The 25,556-nt window shown below is 32.5% G+C and overlaps 3 protein-coding genes across 3 annotated transcripts; 2 read left to right on the forward strand and 1 right to left on the reverse strand.

Moving 5' to 3' along the window:
* Positions 1 to 285: 285 nt before the first annotated feature.
* On the reverse strand, positions 286 to 5,487 carry LOC126683380 (beta-galactosidase 13-like). The gene is made up of 18 exons (XM_050379252.2): positions 5,158 to 5,487; positions 4,865 to 4,960; positions 4,659 to 4,771; positions 4,491 to 4,557; positions 4,317 to 4,409; positions 4,088 to 4,231; positions 3,801 to 4,001; positions 3,631 to 3,715; positions 3,429 to 3,547; positions 2,947 to 3,114; positions 2,683 to 2,858; positions 2,481 to 2,590; positions 2,279 to 2,388; positions 1,973 to 2,080; positions 1,771 to 1,878; positions 1,463 to 1,608; positions 891 to 1,236; positions 286 to 614 (listed from the first exon to the last, which is right to left on the reverse strand). Exons 1-18 carry the CDS (start codon positions 5,359 to 5,361, stop codon positions 498 to 500), a joined length of 2,511 nt encoding a protein of 836 aa, XP_050235209.1. The 5' UTR covers positions 5,362 to 5,487; the 3' UTR covers positions 286 to 497.
* Positions 5,488 to 6,866: 1,379 nt separating this feature from the next.
* LOC126683496 (uncharacterized) lies at positions 6,867 to 11,229 on the forward strand. The gene is made up of 11 exons (XM_050379409.2): positions 6,867 to 7,122; positions 7,402 to 7,585; positions 7,754 to 7,828; positions 7,983 to 8,220; positions 8,302 to 8,423; positions 9,626 to 9,659; positions 9,741 to 9,787; positions 9,888 to 10,025; positions 10,116 to 10,180; positions 10,516 to 10,588; positions 10,689 to 11,229. Exons 1-11 carry the CDS (start codon positions 7,020 to 7,022, stop codon positions 10,837 to 10,839), a joined length of 1,230 nt encoding a protein of 409 aa, XP_050235366.1. The 5' UTR covers positions 6,867 to 7,019; the 3' UTR covers positions 10,840 to 11,229.
* A 9,558-nt stretch (positions 11,230 to 20,787) lies between these two features.
* On the forward strand, positions 20,788 to 24,906 carry LOC126680281 (phenylalanine N-monooxygenase CYP79D16-like). The gene is made up of 2 exons (XM_050375380.2): positions 20,788 to 21,957; positions 23,897 to 24,906. The coding sequence occupies exons 1-2, from the start codon at positions 20,962 to 20,964 to the stop codon at positions 24,527 to 24,529; spliced, it is 1,629 nt and encodes a 542-aa protein (XP_050231337.1). The 5' UTR covers positions 20,788 to 20,961; the 3' UTR covers positions 24,530 to 24,906.
* The last annotated feature ends 650 nt before the right edge of the window (positions 24,907 to 25,556 follow it).

Here is a 25,556-nt window from a genome sequence, read left to right on the forward strand (position 1 = left end):
CGCTATGTTAAGTTTAACTCGTTTAAATAAATGAGTATAAAATCAAGGTCGAGCTCAATTCATTTATAATACGAACAAACACAAACCCAGCTCTTACGAGCCGAACGCTGAGCTGCTCGTCGTGAGATTCATTTACAGCCCCGGTCATAGGCAGCACCACAAATGCTATAGAGAGATGAATGTAAAGCTGAAACTGTCACTAGAATTACAACCATAAACATAAAACAAAACATAAAAACAGTTCTATGTGAATTATAAGCTAACTACCTGATGAAGAAAAGGGAGAAAAAAAAATCTGAAATATCTTACTTTAATAAGAGACTCTTAGCATAAGGAAAAAAAAGGTGAATACAAAATCATGTGTTTGAATATCTTTGTAAGAGATAAAAATGTAAGCAATTGTATATAGTATACTACTAGCTAGCTAGCTTGATTCTTCAAACCCATGATCATCACAAACACCTTTTCAAATCTTTCAGATGGCCCTCTGAATTCTTCTAGCCACACTTCACCTGAACGGCGAGTGACTTCTTTATGTCTGCGCATCCATCTTTGTCCTTGTCGAAGAGCTCTCGCTCTATCGGAATGTCACAAGCAGCTTTTCCCAAGCAATACTGCCACATTTTCACATAGAAACAGAACAATAGTCAGTTATTATGGCTCTTGTCCGTGTCAGGTTCTAACCCGAAAATCTGCAGTTCATGCTTGTTTAGCCTGGTGGTATGGATATTGTGTTCTAATATGTATGTTTTCGAGTTTGAAAACTCCTGTTTGCATGAAAACATAAACATTGGAACAGAAAACGACGAAATGACAGCTTTCGGATCTTTAAAAGAGTTCTCGTAAATGGAAACGAAATGTTGAAATGTAAAATTCGACAAGGATATTACCTGTTCAACAACCTTCTTGGAAAGAGGAGAAGTGCAGCTTCCAAGGGCAAAAGCTCCACAAGAACCATAAGGATCACCCCAGCTAGCGAATTCGACTGCGATAATCTTCTCATGGTTCGGACACTTGAGATGAGCTGCTGGGCGCACATCATCCACTACAGGTCTAAAATTGTTATTCTTCCTTGCCCATGATTTTACATTTGGTGGATGATACTCTGTAATGTAACTGCAGATTGTATCTCTATCCACAAGCATAATCTCTATATGTTCAGGGTTTGTTGGTTCCTCCTCTAGCACCACTATCAAGTTATCCTTTGGCTTCAGATATGATCTTGGTATATGGTACCTGCGTGTTTTCGCAGCATTCGTATTAATATTTGGCGTAGCCAGGAAATGATACCAGGGGACGAACTGTAAAGGATCCTAATCGATAATGTCTTCATATCAATCAGGGCGGAGCTCAGAATCAAAACTTTGTTTTAAAGAAATTTACATATCTGGTCAATTCCGACCAGGACGAACGCACTAATTCTTTACATGTATGAATTGATTAAGTATTTGATTTTACTTACTCAGATTGAGTAGGCTGTCCTAGAGGAGAAATGTACGACATCCAGTACCGACCAATACTTTGGCCATTGATCCAAATGATACCCTTTTTCATACCGTTCATTCGTACTACAACCGGCTTGTGTCCTTCAGGTTCGTTGAAATAAGCCTGCAAATCAGGAATCACAAGGTCTGTTTCAGTTATGCAAGTTTCTTAACAGTTTCAAAACTGTTGCGATAATATATAGAGCAGAAAAATGTAAAATGTAGCAGATTCAGAACCCTTTCAATAGATGTAAGATAACAATATTAGCACATACAAATTACTTACCTTGTACCATGTTAGAGGAGGGCCATCTCCTTTTGGTACATCTTGCCATGTCACCTTTTGTGCTCCTTCCTCACTAAACCATTTACCCTTCTCTCCAGACAAACCAACCTACAAAGTGAAAACCGGAAACTTGTTTACGATAATTCATGCAACGAAAAATGATCAATAATGTATAACATATATTGTATAAGTTCATTGATACCTCATGTCCCCAACCATTTGATGTCAAATCCAGTGTTCCAGTGTTCATACCTAGGATGGTTACCCCTCTAGGCCCAGCATATCTATGCTCCATGTAGGCTCCGCTATCCTTCATCCATAAACCGAAATACAATGTCAATGTCAAGTGTACACCGTAAAATTCATAGTCAAGAACCTGAAATTGAGTTACTGTCTGTGCTGCACGGAATCTAGTTATGAAAGTCCAAAACTTTATGTTCATAATCAATTTTTTAGCATTTCTGTTTCCGTGCAACATAGGTTACAGTTGTTATGGTAGCTATCTTACAGGGAGTCCAGCTAAAGAGCCCAGGAATGTAATAGTATTAACCCCTGGCTTCAATGTTATAGCTTTTTGGAGGACAAAACTCTTCTCAATTTGGCTGCCATGTTTAGATCCTGATAAAAGTTTCCATCATTAGCTAACTGTATATAGTATGTTCTACACATTGCAGTCTGTTATATATATAAAAGTATATGGATATGCCTACCTACAAATTCGCCATTGACAAAAGCAAGCATTGCATGTCCAAGACTAGCAACTCGTAAAACAGGGAGAATGTCTTTTCGCATAGGCAAGTCTCGGGGATTCAATACTATGCTGCAATAATCACATCTCTAGCATAAGGGATTTCTGCAGATGATGATAAAAGTATATGAAATCAAATCATATGAACGAAATACTGCACTTACACTGTGGTGTACCACGCGTAGTCGGTAATGTCTTTAGTCAAGCCATATAGCTCGCTAGGAATCTTAGATGTTACTTTAAGTTGGCTTGGAATGACTTCTGATGCCATCTCCCATTTCAGTTTCTTATTTGCTTTCTTTGATTTTACGAAATTCCTTGCGTTATGTTGCGACACAATCTGTATACAGATAACCTTTACTGTCTTGACTGGAATCAAATCTACGTTATCCATGGATAATGAGAATGAGTGATCGATTAGAATTTACCGTCATGGTATTGTAGACTACAGTCTTGCAATCAGGGAGGACACTAATGGAACGTGGAGGCAAGTAGTAATCCCGACCTCTGAACTGAACGGTATGTCCACTTCTAGTGTCATTGTTTGTCAAGAAAGCAGCACAGATTTTCGATCCGTTTTGATCGAAGAAACGTGCCTGCAAGGTTGGAAACTGCTTGAGAACTCAAGTAACTTATCTCACACAATGTGGCAATGACAATGTTGTTAGATTCCATCTTAAAACAAATTGGTATCAAGTGGAGGTGCCCAACCAATATTTAAACACATATCCACTCACACACACAACCAATGTGGGATTTCCCACTTTAACAAATGTCCGTTTAATAGCAGTTTCAAAACTGTTGCAATAGCATTTAAAGACAGTTTTTGTAGAACTGTTTTTCTAGTAGTCAAAGATCAATTTCAATTGAACTAAAATAATGATATTAGTTCTCAAGTTGTAATAATTACCTCTTGAGCTTCACCCAATCTTTGAACACCGGGAGTTCCCCAAAGCAAAGCCTTCTTGGATAATCTTAGTGCTCTGTGTAAGTCCTTGAGATGTCCATACTTTGGCTGCCTCTGCAGACCTGAAATTTAATGGAACGAAGCTTATTCAAGCGTTAAAAAGGGCCGGTAATAGTTACGGAGAATAAGATATAAATGTTGGTACCATATTCATCAAGAGGAGCTTCATCATAATATCTTGTAGTTACAAAGGAGGCAGCAGTTCTATCAAAGTTGGTTCCACCATGATACTGCAATTACAGTATACATATATATGGTTAGCACATCATATCACTAAAAACATTAGAAGAAGAGGGTTGTGCGTTTGTTTCATACCATATAGTAATTGACAAGAGATCCATTCTTAGAGAACCACCGCGCAACTGAAAACGCGGTATCCTCTGCTGCTCTTTGAGATGGTGGATCTCCAAATACTCTAAATTGAGCAGTCCAATTCTCAGTCCAGAGAGAAGGTTTGTTAGGCTTATTGGGGCCAGTGAATGTGTCTCCACAGTGCCTTCCGTTGCAAGTATTGATCTGCAGAAAGTAGCATAGATTACGCCTCGAGCATCATAGCCATAGACCAATAAAACAATATAATTGTACATTATAGAGTTGCTTACCACTGGATCAGGAGCATCCTTCTGCTTGCACATAACCCATGGCACACCAATATTGAGACCCACTGCCATATTTCCTGCCCACTGTACATATTTATGCCCCAAGTCTCTGTATGCAAGTTGGACTGTGTTGTACTCATTTTCAATCTGCATCCATATTTTAGTTATTAAATTTCATTTATTCATTATAATTGGTTTAAATTTATAATAATTATAGTAGAACCAAATTAACCTGAGCCAAGATAATAGGTCCTCCTTGTGGTGCAAATAGTTTCTCTTCTTTCATCTTATCAATAATCATATTGATGAATTTCTCCATGTGATCCTGTACAAGTTTTTATCACTTAATAATCTGCTGCAACTCTTACATAAATACAGAAAATTAAACATTTTGTTTCGTTTTTACCATGAATTGTTCATTGTAAGAACGGAATATGATGTCCGGAACCTCTCTTAACCAGTATGGAAGTCCACTGCAAGCTCAAACCATAAGAGATTATAAACACCAAATAACAGTATAAACTGACACAAAATGTAACATTTGAAATTGTATTAAGGTAGAAGAAAATTGTACCCGTGGTTCCATTCAGCTTGGATAAATGGTCCGAGCCTGAGAGTTGCATACATACCCTGCTCTTGGATCATCTTAAGGAATTTTACCAAGTCAAATCTTCCTTCAAAATTGTACTGCAAAACAATGTCCAAATTTTCAATTTCCAAGCTGATGATCATATAATCACATACGACGACGACGACGACGATAAAACACTATGTACGTACCTTGCCCTTCTCAGTCTCGTGAACATTCCAAAAAACATAAGTTTGAATAACGTTTAAACCTCCATGCTTAGCCTTCGCAATCAGCTCCGGCCACATCTGCAATCAACCAATAAATTAAAACTTGACAAAAAAAAAAATTAGAAAACATATGGAATTAATGTGCATCTAGGTAGCACGGACACAGAAACTATCTAATAAATGAAGTGACGTGTTCCAAATGGAACACCAGACACATTGATTGAATGAAGTGTCCGTGCTATCTAGATGTGCATGCATGCATGCACATTACGTACATCAGGAGTACTACGAGGGTAATGAATGGAACCAGAGAAGAGAAGCTCTCGCTTCCCATTAACAATCAAGGACCTTCCATCGTACGTTACACCTTGAGATTTCTCCTTATTCTTATGATCATCAGCTACAGCGGACGAAACAAACAACGAAAAAGCGACGAAAAGGTAGAAGTAGCAGTAACAGTGATGTGTTTTCAAGATCATGTTTGTACAAGAAAAAGCATAGAAAGAAAAAAAATAATTTAGAAGGAGCCAAAAAAAAAGGGGCTCTCTCTCCTGAGTTGGTAAAAAAGAAAAATGAAGGAGGAGTTACCCAGCAGCTGAAAAGGGAAGTTTTGATGGGTAAAGAATGATATAGGAGAAGAGAACGGTAAATTTAGGGTGCAAGAGGAAAGATAGGAGATTATGTGCTGTGGACATTATTGTTTGTTGAGCTATTCATATTCATATTCTTTTTATTATTACATTTTTGCTATTCTTGGGGACAAGTAATGGATGAGCTGTGCCTGTGTGCCATACAACTCTAACTAGGGCCAACAGAAGTTGGCTACACTTTCCCTGGTTATTGAGTCGTTTATCGTCGGATTTTTTTGGTTTTGTTGCACCGGTCACTGCGTTTACATACACTTGCTTCACCACTGGTTTCTTTTTTAACTGTTTTTTGTTTTTATGAATCAAAAAATTTGTAGTTTACTTATGTATTGTATAACGTACTAACATAAAATTATAATTCCTATTATGGTTCACTCCAAGGTTATCATATTATCATTAAAATTTATTGATTTGATAAAAAATATTTGGCTTAATGTATGATTTAAGAATAATTATTCCACATAACGGATGTGCCACGCCATTTTACAATAATCAATAAGTGGTTTGTCATGTGTGAATATTTAATGATAAAAAAATAAAAAATAAATAAAAAATTTCTATTGCAAATGTTTATTGTCTTGTTGTAAAATGAACATATCCATTGTGTTGGACAACACTCAAAATTTAATCTCTAAATTTGTACATTTTATAAAAAAAATTAATTTATATATATTATATAAAAAAATTAATTTTTTTTTTTATAATCTGATGAGTAGCTGTCGTTGAAGAATTCGACAACTCTCATCGTCGTCTCTTATAGAGACGATGAGCTTCGTCTTGAACTGAGACGATCTGTTCGCTCCGTTGGAGACGAATTCAGATGGATTTGTCTCTCAACAGAAACTCATCGGTGGTTGGTGGTTTTGGGCGGTGATGGGTTTTGGGCGGTAGTTGGTGGGTTTTGGGCGGTGGAGGAAGAGGCTGGGACAGTGGTGGTGTAAAAGAAAAATCCGATGAATTTATCGGTTTAAATTTATATTAAATGTTTAATTACGTTAGATTAATTAGAGTTAAATATTTAGTTATATTATGTTAATTAAAGTTAATTAGACTTAATTATTTAAAATTTAAAATTTCACTTATCAATTAAGGTGCCACGTCAGTATAGGTTTTTTTTACCCGTTTGGCCAAGTTCAGGGTATTTTTAATTTTATTTTTCAGCGTTGGACATTTCTGATACTTTGTGTCAAGTTGAAAGTAGAAGGCCATGATCAATATATTAACTAATTAAAGATTAGGACTATAAAAGGAGATACTAGAAAGTTGAAGAATCTTTAGTTAAAATTAGCCCTAATGACATGAACACTCAAACGACAACGTTTCTCAACTTTCATTTCATTTTCCCTCCATAACACAGACCTCTCCCTCCACACAAAAAATTCACAACTCCATTTTTGCAGCTTTAATTTACAGAACTAAAAAAAATACAAATTCTTCGATTCAATTTTTGCCTCACTCCATTTTCACATTGAAAAAAAACAAGCAAGCAAATGTCTAGCGATCAAGACGACCTAGACCTACTTCTTTCTCTCCAAGATCGAGTCTTGGAAACCCCTCCCGGTTCTCCTTCTAATCCCCATCCCACTTCATCCGGTAATTTTTTCGCTTTTAGTTTGTTCAATCTTCGTATTTGTTTATAAAATATAATTTTAGGGTGGACAATACTATAAATTTTAAGACGGAGAAATTATATTATTAAATTCTATGTTTTTTTAAAATTTTAAAATAATAAGGTGAGCAACTGTCCACTATTAGCTCAGGTCCGCTCCTGACCATGGCTATGTTCTCTAGTTCTCTATTGGGTATTATAGAGTAGATGAGAAGTTGAGTACTAATTTTGGGTTCTCTTGTTTTGTTTTTTTAATGTTGAAGGACTTTTGTCTGATGATGAGGAGTTAACTAGGAGAAGAGGGCAAGCAGATTTATCTGTGTTTAAAGATGCCGTTAAGGATTGCCTTATTCAAGACACAAAACCTGTTGTGAAAGCTGAGAAATTTAAACAGTCTAAGAGCTCGAATGAAGTGAATGTGGAGAAATATTCTGGTTTAAGGATAAGGTTTGCCATCTATCTCAAACTGTTTGATTTTTTTGGCATTCGTGTGGTAATGTTATGCACCTCAATGGTCTTATTTACGAAAGAAATCAGTATGTTTGAACTTGTAGTAAGTAGAATGATATGTTAGGCTTCTTACATTTATATTGCACTTTGCTACTACTTCTTCAGGAATCAGTCGGTTAGTCCCACAGAGCTCAGTGAGCGTTTCTCGGATATTCGTTTTGTCCGCTTACAAGCTATTAAGTAATCTTCTTTTGCCTTTTCTTATTATATTTATGGTCATCGTTAGAGGCTTATAGTTTTAATAGTTAATTACGTTCTTCTAATATGGTTATTTTAATAATTTAAGTAGGACTTCATGAACCTCATAAGATTTCATTTATTGCTGTCTTCCCAGAAATGCATTGGTTGGAGACAGTATTTCTGGATGCTGGGCAACTGTTGGAGTAGTAACCGAGAAGGGAAATCCAAGGACTAGTTCTGTTGGGAAAAGCTACTCGATATGGAAAATTGGATGTTTAGATGAAAACACAATCTCTCTTTTCTTGTTTGGTGATGCTTTTCAGAAAAACTGTGACGAGCAGGCAGGAACAGTTTTTGCACTATTTAATTGTACAGTACGCAAAGACAATACGGTATGAAGTTATCATATACTTGTTGCTCCATATGACCCTTTTGTTATCCGTAAAAGTTTTGTTCTTTTTTCCCTTTTGCAGGGAGGTTATTCTTTGAGTGTATATTCTTCAAATCAAATCTTAAAGATGGGTACTTCTATCGACTATGGAGTTTGCAAAGGAAAGAGGAAGGATGGAATGGCATGTCCAGCAGTCATAAATAAGTATGTTACGCCATTTCTATATTGAACTTGCTTGCTATAGCTGTTGGAGATGTTAAAGATTGTGCTATCCTGTGTTTATATGTGAACTATGATGCATCAAAGCAACATGTTTCATGCAATTTAGTTTTGATTTTGATTCTCATTGCAGAAATATATTGAGAAGTTAAAGTTAGAAACTTAGAATAGATCAGAAAATCAAAAACATAGATCAACAAGTTAACTTATTTAAGCTAGGATGTTTTTCTCTTCAAATTTTGTCAAATATGCTTCTATTATTCTTGACATTTGACAATGGCTATTGCGAAAAAGTACTCAATCTAGATAGGCAAGTAGAAGAATATTTTAATTATCAAGTCAAAAAGTTGAGTCAAAAGGTCAGTATGCAGGTTTATCTGATATTTGAAAGTAATACACATGGAACTCTACTGCTGAGAAAACTAATAAGAAAATGTCGAAATTTGGCAAATTGTTTTCTGGCCCTATAACATGTTCAAGTTTGTTAATTAAAGCGAATAGAACAAAAATGTTGAAGAAATTGTGTGAATAATAGGCTGTCGATCATGGATGCATTAAACTGCCTTTTTGCAGATATTCATTAGATACTATGTATCAAACCTCCAGCACATTGTTATATGCCTGAATGGATTGTAAAATAGCTTCAATAATAAGCTGTTTTTTTTCTTATTTCTTCTTTTTGAGTGTAATATCTCTTCTTTTTTTGAGAAGTCTCATCTCATTGTATACACTAGAGGTCATTGCCTCACCAAACATGTGATAGAGTTATCCAGTTCCAGAGCTTAGTTATCTAATGATATGCGGTTTGTTACAAATATATAAAACAACATTTGACTGTAGCGGAATCTTATTATGACATGCAAACCTTTTGTGATATAGTATCAAGTGATATATTAGCAAGAGAAACAAATTAGTAGAGATGAAATCTTTGTAACTTCAAAGTGAAGATGATCCAAATTTCAAATCTGTGGACCGATTGATTATGAAGTAATTGACTGGTGTTCTTTTATATCAAGAATTTATCTCCAATATCATCTGCTATCTGCAACTGACTTTTGATGACTTGTTTTTGGATAAATGAAATCATTATGCTCTGTATTTCTGATAAGAACTTTTATATATCTTCATATCAACATTTGTAAATTCATTTCATCTATGTTCTGACACCAATCAATGTGTTTTGTTAGACGTCAAGGGATATACTGCAAATTTCATAGATCAGTAAGTATGCCTTCCAACCAGGTGCTGCTATCTCGGACCTATTTTCAAAAGTATACTTACATCATATTTGTATTTCTGTAGAAAGCATCAGAGATATTTTCTACAACACGAACTGAGCTCAAGGGAGGGTAGGTGATCCAAGTTTTTGCTTGTTTGTCTCTTTCTATTGCTTAGTATTTTCCATAATGTTAATAACTTTCTGGTTCATGTGTCATTTTTGTTTTTCAGGAGCTTTAGGTCATCGTTTAGGGATCCTCTCAAGGCACAAGGCATTCACATAGTCGACCCTGCGGATAGAACAAGCATTAAAAAGGGTAAACAGCCGGTGAAATTACTATCTGTACAAGCACTTAAGGATGCCTTGAGGTTTGCTCATAGACCATACCATTCTGATTAGCATCTAAAACTGAATGTTTTATATTTAAAATGTTCTTGATAATTGCCCTGAATTAACAGCAACGCAGACAAAGTGACAACAAACACTTTCTCTCAGGGAATCAGATTTCTCAATGAAATAACAGGTCTAAGATCTTTTAACCTTCACATTACATTTATATTACCATCCTTTAAGTGTGCAAAACCCGAACTAAACTGAATAATAGAATGAAATTATAAAAGAAATTTGTTTTCAATTTGATTGGGTTTTGAAGATAAAAAAATTCAGTTTTTTCTTGATAAAAACCAAACCGAGGCAGGAAATCTCGAGCTGACTGGTTGGTTTGGAATTTTAGTTCTTATTTATAAAATCAGTTCAGTTTGGTGTTGAAAAGAATCAAAATTATAGTTCGGTTTGAACCAAATGCTTACCCTGACCATCTTATCTGAAATCCTGAGTTCTTATTACTTGCATTGACAGGGAAAATGAAACAAAAGAATGGAAATAAAGTGTCAGCAACAGCAAGTCAAGGAACAACTAACTTAGACAAGAGGTGAATCAATAATTAAATTCTTCCCTATTTTTCACTTCCTACGTATTTGTTTACTGTTATATCCTTATGTGCCATTAAACATTTGTCCACCATTTGCTAGGAAATTGGATCCAACTATAGGTTTGAGAAATAAAGCAGAGGCAAAAAGACCTAAAACAAATCAAGGGCAAGCTTCATCAGAGAAGACCGAACCGTGGTCAATGGGGAAGATGATTGAATTAGATATTTATGCTTCTGATGAAGACTTATGAATATGAATATTATGCTCTGCTTTGGTCCTCTTCTTTTTAGTTCCATTAGGTACTAGATTTGCATGGAAACTTGTCGAGTCTTAGGTTTCGGTGTTTCATTTCCGTTTCTGAAAACGCTTTTGAAACACTGAAACCTTATTGTTTTTCTGTTTCCATGCAACATAGCATCCAGGTCAGCCTAAGCAATCCAGAAATGTTAAAACTTGTGGATGGAAAAGTCTCACATTTTGGTGAGTGATGTGAGAAGCAAGAAATTGTTAAACTTGTTTTCCGTGACTTTGCTTCTCTAGGAATATAGGGGACCAGTTCACTAGTGTAGGTGGTCCTTGAAAGTAACTAATCTGTAACAGATGAAGGATTTAATGAGATTCAGTTACTAGGTTTTGAGAATTCTGCAGATTGCTTTCCATGTACCTGGGATTCAATCAATCATTATTTCGAAAAATAAGAAAAATCCATCAGCCAATGAGGTGACATCTGAAGACAGGGTGGGTTAGATATTGAAGGCAGAAAATAACAAGAGAGAATGTTTGGCATGCACATGGTACTGGTACTACCTTCATGTGCTACCACTAAAAGATAACAAATTAAGATGGAGACTAGATGTGTTCGTGTTATAAATGAATCGATCGATTTATCTCACAATTTAAAATGGATTGTGTTATAAATTGACTCTCGTTCATTTTGTTTATATTGTTTGAAATGTGTGGTATTCTACTCACACAAATTAAAATGGATTGTGTTATAAATTGACTCGTGAATTCGTTCATTTTGTTTATATCGTTTGAAATGTGTGGTATTCTACTCAACTTGTTATGATACAATTTAAAATGTGTTGCATTGTGTCATGTCGTATGTGCCAATCCGACCTAACACGTTATTAATTATATATAAATCAAAAACACATTTAATAAGAAACCAACAAAAAAACAAAGAGAGGAATCACAACAGGAAGGCCGAGTTGTTGTACTATCATATCCAAGCTAGAGCCACATTAAACTACTCCTTCAATTTGCAATATATTTAGCTTTAAAAGGTGTAATGGTTACGTTTGTTACAACTCGTTGATGCGACAGTTGTGTCGAATTGTGCTAATATGAAATATCATACCACTACTAAATTTATGCCATTTAGCGACAAACTTTTCCGTCGATAAATGGCCAAAATCCGTTGCTAAGACGACATATTCAATCTGTCGGCAAAGTCTTCATCGGTAAAGCATTTACTAACGAACAAAAAAATTAGCGATAAATTTTCTGCTATTTAGCGATGGATTTATTAAAAAAGAATTTTTTTTAATTAAGTCGTAAAAATTATTATTTAACCGTAATTTTTGCAAATTTCTTAGTAGGTCGCTCATCCTATCATTGCCCCCACCCAAACCTTTCTAATCATGAAGTTCTTCAACACTTAACTCCATCTTAACCAACTTAAATTCTTGAAATATATATATATATATATATATATATATATATATATATATATATATATATATATATATAAAAACAAAAAGAATAAATTATTACTCCCACGCTTTACTCCCACATTCTAAAATAATCATTTTTTTTCTTTCAAAATAATCATTTTATTAAAAGAATATTTCAAAAAATAATTATTTTTAAAATAATTATTTAAAAATAATTATTTTTAAATAATTATTTAAAAATAAATAATAATTTTTTGTATAATAATTTTTTTTAATTAATTGTTTTTTAGCGACCAATTTTGTATCTGTCGCTAAATTCATCAAATAATTGGCAGAAGTTATCCTGCCAACTTTAGCGATAGAATTTTGGTCGCTAAAGTTGACAGAATAACTCCTCCCAATTATTTGACGAATTTAGCGACATATTCATAATTCGTCTCTAAGTACGTCGTTAAATTCGTGGGAGTGCCCAATTCGCTCAGGTTTACGGCGACGTGATGATTTTTCACTGAAAGGGAGTTGCCACCTAGTAGTACTAGAAATATCTTTGATACCTAAGATACCTCACTCATTTATGAATATCATGCATTGAACCAAAAGATCAAGGTTTATGGACACAACCAACTCTCGAAATTTGCCATCTTATTTAACTTATCGATTTAACAGTATACTCCAAATAAAATATATCAGGTTATACAAGAAATAACATATATAATCTCTAATCATACATAATTGGCTAAAACTAGAAAATAGTAAAAGCACAATAAAATTATTGAAAAATACTATAAACACGCATTACAATACGATGAGCGGCATATAACTCTTATTCCATTAATCATGCAAACCGGAAACACGCAATCCTAAACAAGCATCTAATTATATATTGGGTTTCAAGCAAATAACACAACAATGATTGATTTTATTTCACTTACATGCAGAAAGTCTAAGTTGTGGATATGTATGTAAGATTAGCTTTATTATCTTACCATCTTTAATGTCTACAACAACCATTATTATATTTTTACTGAAAATCTTATGATCTCTAGGCGTTTGATTAAATTAGAATGAATTATGTATGTATCTTGTAATTTACTATTTTACAAAGGACCTCAACATACGTTCAAAGCAATAAACATGTTTAGCATGCTCAAATAAATAAAATGATTGGCTCGTTGATTTAACTGTTGTCTAAAAATACAAATAAAATGGCTGCCAGAACTTTTGAAAAATGGTTATGGATCGTTCTATGAATAAGGGTACATATTTGAATTCGAATCAAATCCAATCAGACTGGAAATTGAAAGACTGCAATTTCTGGATAAAATGGAGCGAACACTTGTTTATATTTCCAGTATTATATCTTGTAGACTGCTAATTGTATATTGAGATGAGAATAAAACGAATATGTCCGCTAAATAAAACCAGTAACATAAGTCAAGCACGGAGGTCCACGAATCCGGTCTTTTGATCCGATGCACAATAATTTTACGCATAAGCAAGTAAAGTTATTTAGCCGGTAAAGAATATATTTTCTAGTTGGACTAGATGACGACTCCATTTTTTAAACTCTTTTCCAGAAGTCAGCTATAAATCTAGGCAAGTGGCCCCGAATCCCGCTCCGCTCACAGGCACCACATCCTAACTTGACGCTGTCTTCTAACGGTTGATGAGATGGTGCTTTCACCATCTTGGGCTAGTGTAGCGCCATCTCATCTTGGCAGTGGGACGGGTTTGAAAAACATCATTCTGGGTCAATTTGCAGGTAACAAAAATACCAAAAAATGAGTAAATAACGATCCGAACCATTTTTAAATGATAAATATTAAAATGTTACTTTTAGATCGAAAAAACATATTTACTAATTAAAAACTCAATTTTATGGCATATGAACAAAGAACATCAATACACTTAAAAATAATAAATTTAAGTATAAATGTAATTTAAATTTCATGAAATAAATAAAAAATTTGACTTATGGCATTTTTATCAGACAATCTGCTATATGTCAATCTAATCATTTCAATTTTTTAAAACGGGCCAAATAGCTAGTCACGTCAACTTATGGCATTTTTATCAGAATAGATTTTCAAAAGTACCGTCATGAGTTCTTGACTCTCTTATTTTATGATCTAAACGAAGATTCTTGTGCTAGATCTCTATGTAGCTGGTAGATCTTTAATTGATTGAATGTTTTTGATCAATTTTGATTGAGATTTGTTTTTCAAGTCAATATTGTGTTTTTAAATTTTCATAATATAATTATGCTTCCTGTTTTAATTATGATAATAAAGTGATATATAGGTATGGGGTTTGGTGTGTCGAAGATTGCCCCAAAGTTAGGCATCCATGATTATTTAGAACTGTTATTTGAAATTTGATTTTATCTGTATATGGTTTTGAAAAAGTGGTAAAAGAAGTGTTAAAAAAATGCTTTTTTGACTATGAAATTTTAATCTTTGCGCATGATCTTATATAACTCATGTAAATTTTTAAATTAACCCATAAATTTCTCAGGCTTACCAATTTTCTTTAGATTTTTATGAGTTATTTGAGATAAATATGATGCAATCCTTCAAACAATCTGCTATATGTCAATCTAATCCTTTCAATTTTTTAAAACGGGCCAAATAGCTAGTCACGTCAACTAATTATTTTGACAATTTCCATTGATCGTTCCAATTCCTTATCATTTTTTGCTGTTAAAAAAGAGAGGTATCTATTGATTTCTCCAATTATTTTGTTAGAGTTTGTTTTGAAAAAATTAAATGAGTTACATATGCCAATTAAATAAAATTGACATGTCAAAATAAAATTTAATGATGCATAGATTATCAAATCACGTGACCCATGCAAAAAAAAAATAACAGTTTTTGAAAAGGTAACTAAATTATTAAATAAAAATTGATAAACAATTAAAGTATAAATTAATATAAAGTTTTTTATACAAATATCAGAAAAACAGAAAATATTATAAAAATACTGCCTATAATTTTCTTTACATAAAATACAATCTTTTTAAAGTTATTTACAAAAATACTATTTTTTTATACATTCAATACAAAATTCATAATATAAATCAGATAACATATGTATACAATTCATTAATTTTATGTATAATTCGTATATAATATGAATTATATACATTTTTTATTAAAAAAATTCAAAATCTGAAAATAAAAATTTCAGCTAATAATCACCCATGGCCCCTGATTTTTGAAGGTTTGATCACAAGACCCTTGATTTTTAAAAACGATCACAAAACCCCCTAATTTTTGTGACGGCGCTCGCTAAACCCCGAGAAAGAAAATACCCCTGACGTCGTCTTTTTTGGTCAACTGATATTCTTTAAAAAAACAAATATCTGGCAGCACCACTTCAGCAAAATACCTTTAAAATTTCAAACACCTAAAATACTCCTAATTTTAATAAAAAAATAATCCAATCCAACTCAATCCAATCCAACCATTCGGTCAACCAATCCACCACCGATCCAACCACCGCCGCCACCGACCATCACCGGAACATTTTTCGGTCACTACTAGAAAACAGAGAATTAACGACGGAATTTTTTTGATTTAACGACGAATTTTAGCCTTTTACCAACAGAAAATTTAAGTTACCGACAGATTTCATCCTTTAACGACAGAAAAATCCGTTGCTAAAATGCAGTTTTCTAATAGTGGGTCATCTTCTCCGATTTTATGATGACCAACAAATTTTCCGGTCATCTTCTACGTGGATCTGTTCTTGAGGAACAGATACATAGATGATCGAAAAAAATTTCCGGCTGTGGTTGGGTTGCCGCGGTGGTTGGGTGGAGGTGGTGGTTGGGTCGGTTGTTGGGTTAATCGAATAATTTATATTAAATTGGGTTGGGTTTTTTTTTTCTAAATTAAAACTAGGGGTATTTTAGGTGTTTGAAAATTTTAAGGTATTTTGCTGACATGGCGCCGTCATTTTTTTTAACAATGTCAGTTGACCAAAAAAGATGGCGTCAAGGGTATTTTCGTCCTCAGGGGGTTTAGCAAGCGCCGCCACAAAAATCAGGGGGTTTTGTGATCGTTTTTAAACATCAGGGGGTTTTGTGATCAAACCCCCAAAAGTCAGGGGCCATGGGTGATTATTAGCCAAAAATTTAAGATCTAAAGAACAGAGAAGATGAAGATAAAGACAAACTGAAAATCTAAATGCGAACTGAAAATTTTAAAATAAACATAAAAGACAATTGATAATCAAGTGTTAGGTTTTTAAAATTCAGATTACAAATCATATACAATAATTCCTAGATCTATACTTATATACAACAACAAAAGTAATAGATTTATACATACAAATTCTAGATCAATACATACAAATCTGATTTCATAATATTTTAGATCCGAAATTAAAAACTAAAATCGAACACAGCGTGAGGGAGACGAGCAATGGTGGCAGTGTGAGCAGCGACATCGGAGACGGCGTGAGCAGTGGCACCGGAGACGGCGAGAGCACTGAGATGTGAACAACGGCAGCGGCATGAAGAGGACGAGCGGCGGTAGTAGAAGAATGGGGGTGGTGTGGTTTGAAAGATGAAATTTAATGATGGTGGTGGCGATTAATGGAAGAAGTAAAAGGAAAAAAAATAAGGTTTCAAAGAATAAAAAGAGGAAGAAAATGAATGAAAAAAGAGAAAGTAGTTTTTGTGGAAATATAAAAAAATTATTGTATTTTTATAAAAGTAACAAGATAAGTTGTAAAGATTAAATATATGTAGTATTTTTATAATTATTTTATCTTTTTATGGTATTCCGTGTAAATTTTCCAATATACAATTTAAGCAAATAGACGATAGTCTATCGCCAGTTAGTCTGATTAAGTAAAATAATAAATTTTGCCATGGCAATAAGGTAGGATTCTATAAATTCTGATTGCATATGTCAACTGTATTATTGAGTTTTGATAGCGGTAGTCTTATCTCTAAGCCTAGAGAGAGAACACTTTTTAGAGAGAGAAAGCCATTTTTTTTTATCATTTTCAAGTGCATGAGATGGTGATTTACGGCTTTTAGCCAGAAATCATCGTCTCTTAGCTCGTTTCTTTCACTGTTTTTCTTGTTTTATGAATAAATTGTTCTATTTTGGTGAAGATATGCGTGTTTTTGTCCAATTTGTAGTTTGTTTGTGTGTATATTTGGATCGTTCAAGACTTTTCAGTGTTTTTTTCAAACTTTAGTTTCAAGTTCTTGAAGATTTAAGATTTTGATATTATCGTCTGAAGTATATTAATAACGGAACAAGAGATCAATAGAAGTTCAGAGATTCAATTGGTGTCAGGGAATTTTCAATAATCGAATTCTTCTTATTTATTGTCACCTTTGAAATTTGTATTTTTAAATTTCTGTTGTTATTTCGTTTCTTTTCCTAGATCTATTATAGGATTTCAATGTGTTTTTATTTTTTTTTAATTTGTATCTACGATGTACTTTGACGGTTATGTTGTATTCCGGATTTAATTTCTTAATTTCTTAATATCATAATCTATTGTTAAATAAAACTAAGTTTTGGTCAAATTGAAATCTAATATTTTATTAAAATTAAAAAATATTATTTAAGTAGCTAAAAGTGTGGTAGGCCATGTATTATATTTAAGTCCAGTTATATTTTTTGACTAATATATTTTTATTTATAACTTATTTAAAAATTCTCAAAAAACAACTTATTAAAAAAATATAAGTAATATTAACTTTTATTTTTTTTAATCTTTGTGAAAATCAAATTTTGCTTATTTTTGTGGGTTTTGAGTCTATACAACTTAAGGAGATATACGATAGTCTATTGCCAGTAATATTAACTTTTATTTTTAATAATTTTCTTCTTTGATATAACTTGTATAATACTTTCTGTTCCATTCTAATTGAACAAATTTTCTATTTTAAATGTCCGAATCTATTTGACAACTTTTATTTATAGAAACTTGTCACACAATTTTTTTTATCCTCTTGAATTAATGTATTTGAAAGCATATTTTTTTAAAAATTGTGATGCATTTAATATAGTGTTAATGTCATAAAAATTCACTAATTTTACACGTTTTCTCATTTTAATCACGTAGTTTAAATTTTCTCATTTTCATGCACGAATTACCACTTTTTCTCAAATTTATACACGGTGCTGAGGTGGCACTCATTCATTGGTGTAAAATGACCTCCACCTCAGCGAATTACACCAATGGAGCCTGACACCTCAGCACGTGTATGAATTTGAGAAAAAAATTGTAGTTCGTGCATGAAAATGAAAAAAAATTAAACTACGTGATTAAAATGAGAAAACATGTAAAGTTGGTGAATTTTTATGACATTAACCCTTTAATACAATATGAGGATATAAAAATAAAATTACTAAAATTTCTTAAATAATATGGCATGAGAAATTTCTCAATTAAAATGGTACAGATAGAGTAATAAAATAGTGCTAAATTTTTTATTATTATTATAATAAAAACTTATGCTAAAAATATTATTTTTCGTGTATTTAATAGAGTTAGTTGTTAGATAGAAAGTATTTAATTATAATATTTAAAATTAGTGTAAATGTATACCTAATATAGACCCATTAGTTAGAGAAGGCAGGAATCACTGTGGGAATAAATAATACCACGTAAACATTCTATCATTCTTCTCTCGCTCTCAAATTGGTAAACGAAAAACACAGGAGATTGTTTTGTGGCCGATGAGCATCCACAAGAAGAGGTTACAATCACTTCGAAATACCCCACTCGAGATGTGCCAATTTAATGCGAAGATAGCCTTATTAGATGATAGCTATGATGCACGAGGGAAACTTTATTTAGCTAAGTTTTTCTATTTCGAAAACGTTTCTGTTTCGAAAACTTTTAAACACTCTTCGAAAACGTTTCAAAGTCATTTCTGTAAATATTAAAAATTTGAAATTCGTTTTTTAAAAGGAAACCCGTTTCCGATACAAAAAAAAATCTTAAATAGTTAATAAATTTTAAAAAAGTTACCTAGAGATAAAAGGATCTAATCAATATCCATAATTATTATGGATTTATTAATATATTACATTTATTATGTGTTCAAAGAATTTATTTTATTATTTTCTATAATAATTTATTAATATTAGTATGTATATATATATATATATATATATATATATATATATAATTTTATAATTTTCAGTATTTATAAATATACAACTATATTTTTACTATTTGCACGTTTCCCCTAATTTTATGTTTTCTATATTCTGAAAAAATTTGTTTCCGTTTCTGTTTTTGTGTATCATACAATGATAGCCTCATATGACTTAAAAAAAACATTAAAATCCACCGTAAATTAACTAATATATAAATTTAAAATAAAAGCAGAACAAAATAATTGATTTATATAAAAAGAAGGTTTAATGGTAAAAAAAATCCAATCATTACGACTTGTTATAATATAAACCAAACATTTTATTTTTTGCAATAATAGCCAAATTGCATTATTTTGTTGCTATAATAGCTAAATTTTACTTTTTATATGAATTTTTTTGATTTTTTCTACCACTTCTTGTGACTTTTAATATATTATTATACATAAAAAAAATAATAGTCTAATATCTTAATTGAAAAAACAAGTTTGACCACCAATTTGGTTATTATTGTAAAAATTCAAAGATTTGGTTTAAATTGCAACACGTTGTAAAAGTTTTTTTTTTTTTTTAAACCATTAGGCCTAAAAAGAATGGAACAATATTAAGTGTAAATTTTGATGGCTCAATAAATATAGGGTTTTTTTACTCAAATAACTAAAATTTGGTAACAATTTACTTTTATACAATTATAAGTTTGACATTCTAAAACTATTGTACCCAGAAGGTTTCTTTACCTTATATTGTTCATATATATACAACCCTAATAATAAATAATCACAATTATAATTAATTTTCTCTTTTATTCGTCCCTCAACTATAAAATTTCTTATTTTATGGAACTCCATCTTCTTCCATCCCCTACTCTCCATTCTTTTTCATGATTGCCGCCCTTCATCAAGTCTCAGTGCCGCTTCGGCTAGCGTCTTCACATCACTCTGCTCCTTGCCGGAAAACGATTTTCTTTAAAAAAATTATAAAAATACTAAAAGGTTCCTATATTTTTAAATATTATTAATGAAATAAATAAAGTTTTAAAATAAATCATTAATTTACAAAATTTATATGTTAATTTAAAAGTTTTATATGTTAATTTGAAAAAAAATGATTATTTTAAACACCATTTTAACCTTTTTTTTTGTTAAAAACCACTTTGAAAGAAAACCACTATCTAAAAACGGAGAGTGTACCTCACTCTCCTAGTTGTGAGTGGGGAGGGGTGTTTTTGAGCCGAAATACGCAAGTGGTGTAAGTTATTCTATTTTCCAATTTTTGACTTTTTTGATATTTTGACACAAGTTTAGAGGTGAAAGTGATCCTTTATTCCCTATTGAATAGATACATAAAGTTTTAGAAGTAAAATAACACCCGTTTAAAGTTACAAATTTAGAAGATTTTCAAAGTACAAAATAAAAACAGAGAAAAAATCCCAAAAAAACACTCAAAACATGTGACTAATCTCAGAGAATCCCTCGTTTTTTATATATATAAAAAAAAGTGATTCTCTAGAGTCGGAACAACGGCCATTTGTTTTATTTTTTCTTTTTCTATCTAATTCTCGAAGCCATGTCAATCTCTACAGCTTGTAAGTTTCAGCACCATACAACCATGCAGAACAACAGTTGTATACAATTAGACATCGCCCATTTCATGATTTTTGTCTTGGCAATCATCATAAGATCTCACAGTAACAGTTTAAGAAACAAATATTCCAAACAACTCTCACTACCTCCTGGTCCAAAACCATGGCCTCTCCTCGGATGCCTGCCGACAATACTAGCAAACAAGCCAATCTTTCGATGGATACACAATCTCATGCATGAAATGAACACTGAAATCTTATGCATTCGTCTCGGAGATATTCATGTTATCCCTGTCACCTCTCCGGAGATTAGCTGCGAATTCTTGAAATCACAAGCTGCTATATTTGCTGATAGGCCCTTAACCATGTCAACCCGTCTCATTACAAGCGGTTACCTGACTACGGCTCTTGTCCCCTTCGGCGACCAATGGAAGAAGATGAAAAGAGTAGTCGAAACACAACTGCTTTCGCCCGCGAAACATAAGTGGTTTCACGGGAAAAGGCTCGAAGAAGGCGATCATCTCGTTCGCTACATTCATAACCAATGCAAGAAAACGATCGAATTAGGCGGATTAGTGAATGTGAGAGTCGCTGCACAACACTACTGCGGAAACGTGATGAGGAAGGTAGTGTTTAATACGAGATTCTTCGGAAACGGAACGAAAAATGGGGGCCCTGGTGTTGAGGAAGAAGAGCATGTTAATGCAATATTCACCGCTCTTAGTCATATCTATGCATTTTGTTTGTCAGATTACTTGCCAAGCTTAATAGGGCTTGATTTGGATGGCCATGAAAAAGTAATGCGAAATGCTATAAGGATGATAAACAAATACCATGATCCAGTGATTGAAGATAGGGTTCGACAGTGGAGGGATGGCATTAAAAAGGAAGAAGATGACTTGTTGGACCTTCTCATTACATTAAAAGATGCCACCGGCAACTCCGTGTTGTCAATACAAGAAATTAAAGCTCAAATTACTGTACGTTCTCTCTCTTATCTCACCATTCATTTACATAAATTTTATCTCCTCTACTACCTGTTGATTGTGTGGATGGTTACCCACCAGGACCGCTGAGTCCCGGCCAGCATTGATAGAGTAAGCTGAGTCTCGGCCAGCATTTATTGAGTTTGGAAACTTTCACTATTTTTAATCAGGTTGGGTCCGACCTTAATACCAAATTAAGTTTGATTTTTTAGGGTTAAATATTTTACGGTTCAAAATATAACCTTTCTATAAATTGGTTACCAAATAGTAAAAAATTACTCACTCCGTCCCATTTTAAAAATCTCATTTGACTTTACAGACAAATTAAGAAAATATTAATTATTCTTATTTTTTCATATTTTTTTATGTTTTGCCCCTATTCATGATAGTGGGATTTTCCATAGAGGTCTTTTAAGATAACTAAAATAAGAGTAAAATAGAGTATTCAATGGAAAAATATTCCAAAAAATAATAATGAGACTTTTTAAATAGGACATCCTAAAAAGGAATATGAGACTTTTTAAACGGGACAGGGGGAGTATAAAATATAACGGTTGTTATATTATATTTACATAACAATTATACGACTATAATTTTTTATAAAAAGATTACTGAAATATAGATATGGTAAGAAAAATATGTATAATCTTGCAACAAGCCGGTAATCATTTTATAAATAAATCATAATTCTATAGCAGTTTCATAAAAAGCTATAGTTCGATAAGTGTTTTGTAACTTTTATTTTTGGTAACCGTTTTATAAAAAAAATTCAATAATCATTTTATAAAAGACTATAGCTCGGAAACGTTAAAATATTTAATCCGGCAATTTATGTGCAGATTTAGATTTACATTCATGATTTTATTTAAATTTTATATATATATATATATATATATATATATATATATATATATATACTCAAAATATATTTTTTAGGAATAAAATGTATGTTAAAGCCATAAAAGGGTAAAAAATCTTTAAATTTCTAGCGTTCGCATAAAAAGTGGCACACACTAAGCGGCAAACTGAAAGTTACGACTAGAAAGAAATGCTATAAAGTCTGATCAAAAAATAAGATATAAAATGGATTTTTAAAGATATTCATACTCGAAATATGATTAAAAGTTTTTACAATTATTTTTAATAGAACGGACATCATTATTTTATTTGTTATATTTTGATAAATGAACTCTAATTTTCATATCAATGGACGTTTCTATATTATTAATTCAGGTGAAAACATTATTTATGTTGTCGGCAGAAGTTTGTGTGCTTATGTTGCGGCAGAAGTTTGTGTGCTTACGTTGCTAATTTGCTATAGTAACTTTCATTATAAAAAAAATGAAGTTATTAAAATTTAACAATTAAAAGACTATAATAACCAGTTAACCACTATAAAAAAAGCTTACGGTTTAATAATAGCATAAAACTTTAACTCAATCGGAATAACTCGAATATTCCTGCATAAATGTTGCAGATGCGTAGGCCTTGAGTAACAAGTATTTGGACTGAACTGAATTGGAACTAAATTTAGACTTGCATTTAAAAAAAAATAAAAAATTGACTATATCAATTCATGGACCGGATATGAGCGGATTCGGTTGGGCCAGACCAGACTTTATTCTTGGCTCAAGTCATACTTGATGTCAACAAATAAGTGTTGAAGTTCGATTCAGGTGGGATGGGCTTGGACGAATCAAGGTGTAATTGTGAGACATGCTCTAAGAACTCTGAAGAGAGTCAACATGACACTAATTTAGTAATTTTTATAATATTTTTTAGAAAATGGACCAGTGTATGATGAAATAGTTGATGATTCGAATGTTTGCATTGGAAGAATTTTATTTCCTTTTGAATTCATTAGAAAAATTTTGTCCCTTAAAATGCTGCTTTTTATGGTAGGGCTAATCATGTAACTGTTAAATTTGTGCAGGAATTAATTATGGCAGCAATAGATAATCCATCAAATGCAGTGGAGTGGGCAATTGCAGAAATGATAACCCAACCAAAATTACTTGACAAGGCAGTAGAAGAACTAGACAGAGTAGTAGGAAAAGAAAGGCTAGTTCAAGAATCAGATTTCATAAACCTCAATTACATCAAAGCCTGCGCTAGAGAAGCCTTTCGACTCCATCCCATTGCGCCCTTCAATCTTCCTCGTGTCTCATTATCCGATACAATGGTCTCTGGCTACTTTATTCCGAAAGGCAGCCATGTTTTGCTGAGCCGCATGGGCCTCGGTCGTAATCATAAGATATGGGATGAACCGTATTTGTTTAAACCAGAGCGCCACATCAAGAATGATGATGGCTCGCAAATGGTGCTCACGGAGTCTGATTTCCGCTACATTTCGTTCAGTGCAGGGAAACGAGGATGTCCTGCTATAACAATGGGGACATCGATGACTGTAATGTTATTCGCTAGGCTTCTTCAAGGTTTCAGCTGGAGCGCTCCGCCTAATCAAACAAAGGTTGATCTAATAGAGTCGAAAGATGGCTTGGGACTTGCTAGGCCATTGATTGCACTCGCAAAGCCCCGTTTACCAGCACACTTGTACCCAACATGATGAAGCTGGCAGCAAATAATTATGAGAATTAGTCTGAACTTGGAACTTTTAAAGATTTTGTCTCATAGCTCGAAGTGATCCAAATATTTTATAGTCAAAAAAAAAAAGACACATTTGTTCTCAGAGAACAGATGGAGACGAAGAGGGCTTCGTCTGATGTTCCTCCGACGGCCAGTATTGGAGCTGGTCGCCGAGTTTTTGAAGAAAAAAAATGAAATTATGAAAAAAAACAAAAGTACATTTAGGTTCATAATTTAAAATTTTAAAAGATTTAGTTTGGAAATTATTGAAAATATTAAGGGTGTTTTTAAACTTTTTTCCTGATAGATCTAACTCTGTTAACTTTCATATCTAATAGAAGGGTTTATTTGTTCGATTTTAAACAAAAAAAGTTATAATTGTTCAATTTAAAAATCACAAGGGCTTTTTTGTACCAGAAAAAAGAAATGGTTTGTACTTTTAAATTTTTTTTGAGAGTTTTGTTGTACCTTCTGCCAATTAAGTATAGTTTAATGTTTTAAAATATATGAATAAATATTACATAATTCAGAAATTAGGTGTAACTATATTATAATCTCAATTAAAATTATTAATATTATTAATTATTGCATACAATGGATATTCATTATTCATCTTTTACCTTAAAATATTGGAAGTTTTTTTAATGTTATCATATTTCATTAAATCAAATCTAAAACAGTTATACTTATAAAAAAAAAATCAAACTCAACTCAATAATTTATATATAATCCGATTTATAAATCTACTTATAAAAATAAAAATAAATTATCAATCCTAAATAATCACATTTTGTATAAAGGACTAATTAAGGTGGGTAAAACTGAATGGGACAATATCATCGAGAACCGTATACTATATTCGTGGCTATTAATAATCCATGGCCTCTGATTTTTGATTACTGGCACAAAACTCCTGATGTTTAAAAACGGGCACAAAATCTTCTAATTTTTGTGGCAACGCTCATAAAACCCCCTGTGGATAAAAATATCCCTGACACCGTTTTTTT

This window comes from Mercurialis annua, linkage group LG5, assembly GCF_937616625.2.
Source record: "Mercurialis annua linkage group LG5, ddMerAnnu1.2, whole genome shotgun sequence".
Lineage (NCBI taxonomy): Eukaryota > Viridiplantae > Streptophyta > Magnoliopsida > Malpighiales > Euphorbiaceae > Mercurialis > Mercurialis annua.

Bases quoted from the DNA above. Each gene is read 5' to 3' on its own strand.
- LOC126683496 (XM_050379409.2), top strand. From the start codon at position 7,020: ATGTCTAGCGATCAAGACGACCTAGACCTACTTCTTTCTCTCCAAGAT. The intron at 7,586-7,753 runs GTTTGCCATCTA...CTACTTCTTCAG, and splicing joins TATTCTGGTTTAAGGATAAG to GAATCAGTCGGTTAGTCCCA. The intron at 10,589-10,688 runs GTGAATCAATAA...ACCATTTGCTAG, and splicing joins ACAACTAACTTAGACAAGAG to GAAATTGGATCCAACTATAG.
- LOC126683380 (XM_050379252.2), bottom strand. From the start codon at position 5,361: ATGATCTTGAAAACACATCACTGTTACTGCTACTTCTACCTTTTCGTC. The intron at 4,772-4,864 runs GTACGTACATAG...ATTGTTTTGCAG, and splicing joins ACGAGACTGAGAAGGGCAAG to TACAATTTTGAAGGAAGATT. The intron at 4,002-4,087 runs GTAAGCAACTCT...TACTTTCTGCAG, and splicing joins AGGATGCTCCTGATCCAGTG to ATCAATACTTGCAACGGAAG.
- LOC126680281 (XM_050375380.2), top strand. From the start codon at position 20,962: ATGTCAATCTCTACAGCTTGTAAGTTTCAGCACCATACAACCATGCAG. The intron at 21,958-23,896 runs GTACGTTCTCTC...AAATTTGTGCAG, and splicing joins AAATTAAAGCTCAAATTACT to GAATTAATTATGGCAGCAAT.